Raw genomic sequence first — 10,027 nt, 5'->3', positions numbered from 1 at the left:
ATAAAAAAAAAAAAAAAAAAAAAAAGTGTTAAATGGCTTACAAAGCTTACACCTTGAGTGATCTTATATCTCCCAACACTCCCCACAGAACATTCTATTCTCAGACTACATAAAACTACTTGAGATTTCCAGAACCAACCATTACCTCTTATTTCTACTCTGTACCCATTTTTCCATATGCCTAGAGAATTTCTATTTACACTTCAACACCCGCTGCAAATATCACCTGCTCTATGAAGTGTTCCTCAACTCTTCATCCCCTTCAGATTTGTCAGTTTATCCTCTGTGCTACAGAAATATTTTGAAGAGAGCTCTAATGCAAAATAAATACCAGATATTTAGTGACTTGTAATTCAATAACTTGTTTACCTAACTTCCTTCCCCCTCCACAGGGAAAGCTACAAGGTCAACTGTATAAATCCCCCTGCCTGGAATATATATAGGCTTAAAAAAAAAGTTCTCAAATTGGAAGAAAAACAGGCTATGAGAGGTGTTTCCCCAGGATGCACAGACAGGAAGTGAGAGAACGAAAGGAATTAATGGCTGAACCTTTAAGACTCTAGGGTTGGTAACCTTGGATTAAATTTCTGTTTAACACAATTAGCCAGTGAGAAAGCATTTTATCACAAATTCTATTTCCTCCAAGTTTTCTGCAAACATCACCCTATCAGTTTGAATCTTGTAAGCTCTTTCTCAGCCAAAAGGAATTTCCCTTCACACAAAAACTATTCAGACATTTCCAAGATATGAAATGTTGAAAAACCAGGATTTTCCATTCAGACAACTAGGAAACTGTTTGTGGACTTTTTTTTTTTTCCCCCACACTCCTTTTATTTGCCAAGAAGTCTGAAGAGGATTTTTTTTTCTAATGCTAAAAAAATGTTTCCTACCTCTGTGCCTCTCTGTTTTTCCATTCTTTATTATGTCTGGGTTTTACTTAAGCAAGGTTTTTAACTCAGAAAGCAGAGACAACAAAATGCACATATACCAGTCAGTGGAGATGTCCACCCCTGATGCTGCTATTATGTGGTGGTTGTTATTTTACTAGCACATTTTCTCAAGATGGGAGACTTTCAATGGTAGAAACGTAATACATAAATACAAATAAGACACTACAACTTAATAAAGTGCAGGATTTTACAGTCAGATAAACTGAGATCTGGCCTTGAGGTAAATTGTACTTGATGAATTCATCATCAAAATGCTTTATCTCCCAAAGAAAAACTCTCTTTCAGGAGCTAATAGGAAGCAGGCATAGAGATCTGGGTGGTTCTGAGTAATTCATCCCAACTCTTCATAAACACACACACACACAAAGCTACTCAATATCAGCAAAATTTAAATAACGAATTACACCAGAAGACAGCAACTCACAAGCAGGTAATTTAACATAAAGTGATTGAAACTGAGCCCAACAGCAGCTATATAAATAAACCAGAGGGATTTGTGGTATATGATTTAAGAAGCTGTGTCTGACTTTCGCATTGACCCTCTAAGCAACTGAAAAAAGATGAGACATACTCCCACCAAACTCCACAAAGGGTTTCCCAAGACAGAGTATAAGCAAAAGTGAAGTCAAAACACACCATGCATCTAATGGGTGACCCTGATCCTGGAAACAGCTGTGTCCCGGGAATGACCTGTGAGCGCCTCATGAGTTTATATTGTGAGAAAGCTGAGTCCACCAAACATTGCCTCCGATAAACGGGGCTCAGTGATAATGGGCATCAAAGTGTTCCCAGCTCTTCTTAGAGTAACACATCATGAAGACTCCAGTTTTACCCAGCCAGAGCTGTACAACAGCTAAGGTAGACTTGGAGGTCTTAGGTCACACTCCAAAGATCTACTTTCCATCAATAGACAAACAACAGATATGAAGATCTAAGAACCAGCTGCCAGGAAGTTGATAAAGGAGGCCAGGGGAGCACCCAGAAAGAAGAGAAGGCCAAGTGCCAAATGCTCACATTCAACATGCAGGAAGGGAGCCAGGAAAAGAGGAAAACTAATCCCCCCAAGTATCATGGACACCAAAGCAAAAACTAAGCTACAAGATGACCCTGTGATCTCTACTGCCAAATACTCCCATGAGGCCTAGCAGGTCAGGACAGAGAAAGGATTATGGGATTGAGCAGCTGGGGAGAGTTTGGAGGACCTACAATCAGCAATAGGAACCAGAGCACAGAGGTTTGTCCTACAGGGGAAAGTGAGGAAATGAAACGAGCACAAACAAGCAAGAAAAAATGAGAAAGGAGGGGCACGTGGCAAGCATGTGTTCAAGTCAGAGACCTGAGTTTATTGCAGAAGATAGTAGGAAATGCAGACACAGGAGAGAGAATGACAATAGGCACCCCTCTGCTTCCAGAATGATGTCCGAGTCATCAGGTAGGGACATCTTGTCCTCATAGAGCACAGTGGAAAATGCATCTATTAGGGGACAGGTGATGCCACACAAAGAAACTGAGCTTCAGATAACATGTCAAAGGTCACCAGGGAGCGAGCAGCCCTCAAGCTGGAATCTGCCTGGATGCTTTCCAGATGCTGCCTTCATCCCTGCTTCTAGTGAAAACTGACTGTTTCAACCACTTTGCGCTCATCATCTTTTCTAAACAAAACTGAGATATTGACACCGAGCTTCCCAAGTCACTACCACACTAAAGGTTCTTTATTTGCAGATGCACTTTCAGGAATCCAGAATTTTAAAAATACACTAGCGAAAGAGGCCAAGCCACCCAACTTATCCATTTTCTAGGACTGTCCTCCTCCACTTAATTACGCATCAAGTAATTACTATGGAACTCTGAGCAGCCAGGTATCGAAAAGACAGTCATGTCTCCTATCCAACTGGGAAAATTTCATCCCTGCTCTGGGTCTGGAACATCCATAGGCAAAATGGGCCATAACTCCCTGGGTGCCTCCCCATGTACAAGTCAGGGAAAAAAGCAAAGTCCCTTAGAACTGTATTCTTTTTTTTTTTTTCTTTTGAGTTTATTGATACAATCTAGGTCTACAATACAGTTACATTCATTACTGGGATCCTGTACCTTCACATGACAGGTCTTGGTTCTCATTTTTTCCGCTTGTCCATGCCCTCCCTTCACCCCTTTCCTCCCCTCCCATTAACAAACTCTTTATTTCCATTTTTTCATTTTCTCATATTTTTTCTTTTCCCTTATTTCCTTGCCCCTACCCTTCCCCCTTTCCCTACACCTTTAGCCCTTTTCTTCCTATTAGAACTGTATTCTGAAGAGCCAAAGAGCATTAGATAAGCAGAAAGAAGAGAGAATTATTTCAAGGTTGTCATAAAGATGGACAGTGTCATCATTTCTTTTCCATCTTGATTTAACAGAAGCAAAGAATACAGACATACCCTTCAAGCACATGATCATTTGCTTGGACAATTCCAATGCCCCGCAGCCACAGGCTGCAACCATACCAAATGCCCAGAAAAGTCCACAAGACATTTGTCCAAGAGAGCGAAGAGATGGGGGGCAGGAGGATGGACGCCAGGCTGCAGCAAGCAACTCAAGCTACCACTAGGCACACGTGGCCTCATCAATATTTGAACAGCTATATGCAACTGGAAAAATAGCTCCTTTGAAAAACGGCATTCAGCTTTCCACCTGTTGTGGACCTCAAACAGAACAAGCCATTCTTGTCCCACATGGTGAGTGAGATGGCAGGCTAGGCTAGCTTCCTCCAGCCCCTGTATTTGACCCTGACGCTGAAAGTCCAGATAATATAGTTAATTCTACATGCCCTAGTTAGTGAGTCAGGACAAAACCACTCTCCTTCCCTGACATCCATTCCCTGAATATCTTCAGCACACATCTCAGAAGGGCTCCTCCTGCCTCTGCAGTCTTCTTTCATTGGCCAATGGCAGCATGGCTAATTGATGTTTTCACAACTGTGAAAGTGACACAATATTTGAATTTGTTCTTTTGCTCTAGGGATATTGATTGTAGATTTTAAAACTTTTTCTAGTTGTTAGCCAATCTTTGTGCAAACAAGCAAACAAACAAACAAAACCTTTTGCTTGTTAAAACACACACACCTTTCGACAAAGGAAAAAGCCATCAACTCAGATTATCGTACTAATAGTCATGCTGATTGACTCTGCAACATCTCTTTCATCTCTAAATGATTAATCTGAGCCAATCATATAAATCTCATGCCCCTGCCCAGCCACTAGTTTAGGGACGGTCACGTGACCCAATCTGTACCACTAAAGCTCTATGAAAAATTCCCTAAGAAATGTTTCTTCCATCCAAAAAACTCCAAAAAACAAAATTAAAAAAATGCATCAGAAGTCCTTGCAGATCTTCAGAATATCATAACTTGGAGTTTTCAAAAGGGCAAGAAATACAAAAGTCTACACTGCCTCTCACTGTCTGCCTTCCCACAATCCACGTTGGTTCCAAGAGAACAATTTTCGATTATTGGCAAATATTTTTTGCTAAGCCTATGGAAACCCTTTAGAATTTAGATCACAGATACATTAGCAACCCATGTGCAGGGCTGCCTTATGCATAAGGTCCACATGTGTGGTATAATGAGGGGCAGGCTCTCCTCCCATCTCCCAAAGGTTTCTCTCCTCCTATCTAGCTGTTGCCTTCAGTTCTCCATTTAGAGGTTCACCCTTTTGACCTAAGTGATTGTTAAATATAAATGCCCATGAAGGGGTAACATGTTAAGCCTTAATCATATTTAAATTTTTACTGTAAGCTTATTAAGTCTTTTCCAAGAGCAAAATTTGAAGAGGGGGGAATGGAAAATGAATGTCATTACAATGAGCTCTTGGGGCCCAAGAAGAAGAGGAGAGTACAAAGGGGATGAAGGTGTAAGAAGCCCCTGAAGACAAATAATACTTCACAATTCTGTGACTGACCAGAACTCCATGCTGGAGGTCAGGTGACCACAAATAATGACATTCTCAGCCAGGGAGGACCCATGTCCCCTTTCAAAATCTGGCCAAAGACAAAAGGAGATGACCCCAAGCTGACCATCAAACCAAAAGTTTCAACATTCCACTGGAACCCAATCAGTCTCTGGGCCCATGAGGAGGAGTGGGAAAGCACTGAGCCAGTGAGGTCAGCCAACTGCTTCCCAGCTATCAGTGCGAGACATGGAAGCCAGATGCTTCCCATCCAGACACCAGCAGGCTAAGCATCCCCTTAACCCCCCACCTACCACTGTCTGAGACCTGGTACTTTACTTCACAAACCAGGCTAGTGTAACTATCAAATAATTTTACAAATAACTTGTTTTTTAAACATTTAAACCAAGAAGAACTTCTATTATTATTATCATTGCAAAGATTATTTCCTATTACATATTGTTTAAGAAAGACATAATCATTGCAACATTTGATAAAGTATTTTATCTTCCAAATGGCCAAACGGCAGGATAATAAAGTTCAGAAGCTCTCAAGGTTTATCTGTCAGCCTCCACCCAGAGAGCCCCTTTCTACCCAGCATGCCGACCCCCCACCCCACCCCCCTTTTTCATTCAAGGCTAGTGACCTTGAGTGGTGTTGAGCTCTATCTAATATAGCACTGAAGCCCTCTTTGCCCCCAAGGACACTCAGATAAAAATCATCGCTAGCCAGGTTTAGATGATGCCCTTACGTTATAAATATTCATTTCCTAAACATATCCAGGAAATAAAAATTTAAACAGTACCAAGGGGTATGCTGTGTCAATGAGTTTCCTTCCTCTACTGACTTCCAGTCCCCCAATTCCCCTCTAGAAACAGTTACCCATTTCTCGAGCATCCCTTCCAGACAGCCTGTGCATGTATGATATACATAGATAAAATGGACAAATTATTTTCCTCTTCAATTTGCACAAGCTCACAGAGAATTTTCAGAAGTGTAATTTGCACAGAATCGTAGAGAAATGTAACACAAATGTTAGAAACATCCAATACCCAGGCAGCTTTGCAGAAAGAGGCAAGTCCCTTACAATAACATTACACACTAACAACATACTCCTTATTTTTAGATCTGCTGTGTTTTCAGAATACACTTTTAGGCTATATCTGGTCTGGAAGCAATAGTGTTCTTAAAGCACTGCTGACTGAATTAAAATAATATTCCATCATCTGAACAAAGACTATTTCTGTGTCTGTGTATGTGGTCCTGGGCACTGAGCTCAGGGTTTCCTAGTATGGGAAGCACACTCTACCTCTGACTACCCCCTCCAAACCCCCAACCCTGAAAACTTCTTTAAGCTTCAGGAGGAAGCCCATAGCTTTAGAGGTTCAGATCTAATGAGCAACACCGTACTCACCCCAAGCACATGCTTCATTATACTGTAGACTTTAAATCTGTCTCCTCCAAACCTTTGTCCTCCGGGACAAAGAGTCTTCAAAACTAACCAAATGAGAAAAACATTGGTCTCCATGGCTCACAGGAGGAGCTGAAAAATGTGACAATCCTAGCCTTAGGCAACTTGAACATTTCATATTTTTAAAATGAGGTATGTGACAGGTTTGCTAAAACAGATCGCTCAGCCATGCACATGATAACCAAGTCCCAATTCAGAACAACAGGAGTGATCACACTAAGAAGGCTTGGTGGCTGTCACAGTCAGCTCCAGTTAAACATTAGCTGCTTTTGGGCTCAGCGGGGCGGTTTTTGAATCACAGCCATCTCATTCCTATTTGCCAACTCCTATTTTATGAGGATTCCTCACTCATAAAGTATGACAGACAAGAAGATGGTATTTGGAAGGAGACAGACCTGGGTTTAAATCATGGCTGTGTCAGCAATTAGCTGTGGGGCTGATCAAAGTTGCTTATACTCATGAAGCCTTGGTTTTCTTGTATATAAACTGAGACTAATAAAAAGTGTCTCCCTCATTGTGTCATGAAGACGGAAAAATGGCTCCATTTTAGGAAAGCACTAAACATAATGTCTTTCTGCAAGACCTCAATGTGAAATGAAGGACTCCTGCTTTAAAAGTATTCAAAATTTCAAGATGGTGACAGCAGAGCATCCGACCAAAGGCTGCTACCTTCAATGGGGCAGCAAACATTCCACAGATGGTAGCCAAAATCAGCTCTTAACACAATCCCAAATTTCTTTCTTTCTTTTTTTTGTACTGGGGATGCAACCTAGGACCTTGCATTTGTGAGGCAGGTGGCAGAACCACTGAGCTAAATCCCCAGCCCTATCCCAATTTTCATCTGTCTCCTCTCCCTGGACAATGGCCAGTCCACTCAAAGTGCAAGGTTTCACTAAGTCATTCCAAAAACAGGCAACAGAGTTTCAGAAGGAATCTGAGTTTCCAAGGGGAAGAATTTGGGGAACTAGAAGACTCTGCAAGAGAAGATAGTGTCACTACGGGCTCCTGTGAAACACACCTCACCTTTGCACCTCTGTTCTGCTTTGCATCCAACTGAGCTAACAACTCCCCCTCCTTCAGATCTTTGTGTGGGAGGCTTCCTTTTCTCTCTCACTCAGTACCATATTATTCCCTCCCTCCCCTAGGAATTCTCTATCCTCATTACCCTAGTCTGTTTACTTTTTCCAGAGTACTTATATTGTGTAACATATTATATCAATTACCTCTCTATCATGTATATCATCTACTTGTTCTACTTTAATTTTTCCATAGCACTTATACTCTCACATATTACTTCTGCTATATTATCACTTATTGTTTATTTTCCCTATATATATGCGCACACACACACACACACACACACACATTCACACATACACACACAAAAATGTAACCTTCTTAAGGTCAGGAATTTTTGTCTGCCTTTGTTCACTGATGTCTCAGAGTAGTGTTGGCACATACAAGCCACCCAGTAAACATTCATTACAAGAATGGGCACATAATCCAATATGGTCACAATTCTCCATGTAGAGATGTAGCTGGAGATCTGGCTGCCCCACATGATGGAAAAATGGCAATAAGAACCAGCTCTTTTCAAATCTCTACCAAACCCTCCTTAGTTCAAGGGAATATAATACAACTGTCTATGCCACTCAATCCAATACCTCTTTCAACACTAATTCATATATAGTTTGTTGCACTAACTTGCAACAATCATGAGTTGCACTTTATATGAGTGAGCTGTTCAGAAATGATATGCTTGTCTAAGTGGAGAACACAATAGTCACCAAAAACAGCACTATAGGAGGCCAATGCAGAAGAATCTTAAATTCAAGCCCAGCCTGTGCGACTTAACAATTTAGCAAGACCTCATCTCAAAATAAAAAGGACTAGGAATGTAGCTCAGTGTGAAAACCCTGGATTCAAGCCCTAGTACCTAACCCCCACAAAGAGAGAGAGGCAGCCAGGCATATGGATACATGCCTGTAATCTCAGCACTCTGAGGCTGAGGTAGGAGGCTCTGAGGCTGAGGCAGGAGGATTCTAAATTCAAGCCCAGCCTGGGCAACTTAGCAAGATTCAGTCTCAAAGTTAAAAAAAAAAAAAAAAAAGTTGAATTTATACAAAAAAATTTTTAAAAGAGGAATAAAAGAAAAAGAATCCCACACCATTGCTTTACCAAATGACATGGAAAACCTGAGCTGTTAATGTCAAAGGAATGTAAGGTCTCTGGCCTGAAACTGTGCACAAAGATGTCCCTTAGGGCCAAGCTGCTCGTTCTGGAGTTACAGGCAGCATCACAGGTAGCACCTCAAACTTCTGCTGGTGGCCTCACAATGCAAACCACAGGGTCCAGGAACAGCATTGAGGATGCCTGTCCCTATTTCATGACATCAGCTGAAGGATAACCCCAGAGCTGTGGCATTGGAACTGTATGTTTAAGAAAAATAAAGAACTGCCCCTCCGCACATGGTTAAAATGTAGCTCATGCAATAGAAATAGCTCAAGCAGGAAATAATCTGAAATATGCTCCAAGTTCTTTACAGAAGATAGGAATCACATCTGGGCTCCCAGTACAAATGCAGGCCACATGGTCTCCTCCTCGGAACAGGCCCACCGGGCAGAGCCAATCACACCGAACATCTGGCTTTTGCCCCCGCTTGAACTACCACTCCCTCTCAGCCCTGTACTATGCATTTTTTAAACAAGCCTCCCTCAGCCACCACAAACCCTTCAGTGGGATCAGCAGGGAGACACTCAACCCTTTTCCCAAAATAACGTAAGCCAGAGGCAAAGGCCAAAGAGGTGGAGCCTGCGGACCATTTTGCAAGTTTCAAATATCCTGGCACTGACCCCATGAACAGAACCGTGAAGGGAAAGCGCCAAGCCTCTCCTTTTCTGATCAATGTCTTCTCTCCTCTCTCCCTACAAACCTCCAAATGCTTAAGACCCAAAAGAGATCGATGACAAACTCGTCTTATGTGCTGGGTACTGGAAACAAAATTTCATTCGGCAAATTTAATACCAAAAAGTTGAAATTGAAAACTTTAAAATAAATGCGCAATGAATGATGACAGCTAAATCTCCTAAGAAGTCTCTGAGGTACAGTCCCACAAGGACCTGGTGAGCTGTCCCACCTCCCAAACCATTTCTGAAATCTGCAACTGCTTCACATTTTCCAGACTACTCTGCCGCCGTTTCCTCTGAGCAGGGAGGAAGCAGATTTCTTGGCTGTATCCTCTTAGAAGCCAAATAAAGTGTCCTTCTTCCTAAGGAGGTGCAGGCTTTTCAACACAGGCACGCACGTGTGTACTCTTAAAAATATAAATAAAGCAAAGGGGTGGGGAGGGCGAGACAGATGGAAAGGAAATGCTACTCCGGCTTGTCAAGATGTTTTAAAACCTTCCCATAAAAATCAATAAGAAACTAGGTGGCGACAAGTCTCTCTCTAAACACATCCCTCCAGTGCAAGACAGTACTGCGGGCGATCAGAAATGGTATTACAGATGTGAAAGGCCTGGGGCGGAGGCGGGAGAGGGTGAACTGCTAAAAGAATACAGAGTCGTGATTCTCAAGAAAGTTTGAGGGTCGACTGCCCACTTCCTCTGCTCAGGTGGGCATTAGCCCCTCGCCCCGGCCTCCGGAGACGCCGCGGCCCGGCTCGCAGGCTGCAGCCGCTCCGGG

General features: G+C 42.3%; 1 protein-coding gene across 2 annotated transcripts in view; it reads right to left on the bottom strand.

Moving 5' to 3' along the window:
* The window catches only part of Creb3l2 (cAMP responsive element binding protein 3 like 2), a 105,642-nt gene that overhangs the window by 95,092 nt on the left and 523 nt on the right, over window positions 1-10,027 (bottom strand). Inside the window, exon 1 of one of the 2 annotated variants that reach the window (XM_010631705.3) lies at window positions 6,288-6,385. The exons of the other annotated variant lie outside the window; for it this stretch is intronic. Coding sequence (XP_010630007.2) covers window positions 6,288-6,305 — 18 coding nt within the window. The 5' untranslated portion in view covers window positions 6,306-6,385. Of the gene's footprint in view, window positions 1-6,287; window positions 6,386-10,027 lie in introns of those variants that run through there. 2 annotated transcript variants of the gene reach the window in all.

This window comes from Fukomys damarensis, unplaced genomic scaffold (assembly GCF_012274545.1).
Source record: "Fukomys damarensis isolate Sample0158 unplaced genomic scaffold, DMR_v1.0_HiC HiC_scaffold_16, whole genome shotgun sequence".
NCBI classification, from domain to species: Eukaryota; Metazoa; Chordata; class Mammalia; order Rodentia; family Bathyergidae; genus Fukomys; species Fukomys damarensis.
This window is presented reverse-complemented; position numbering and strand designations above follow the sequence as displayed.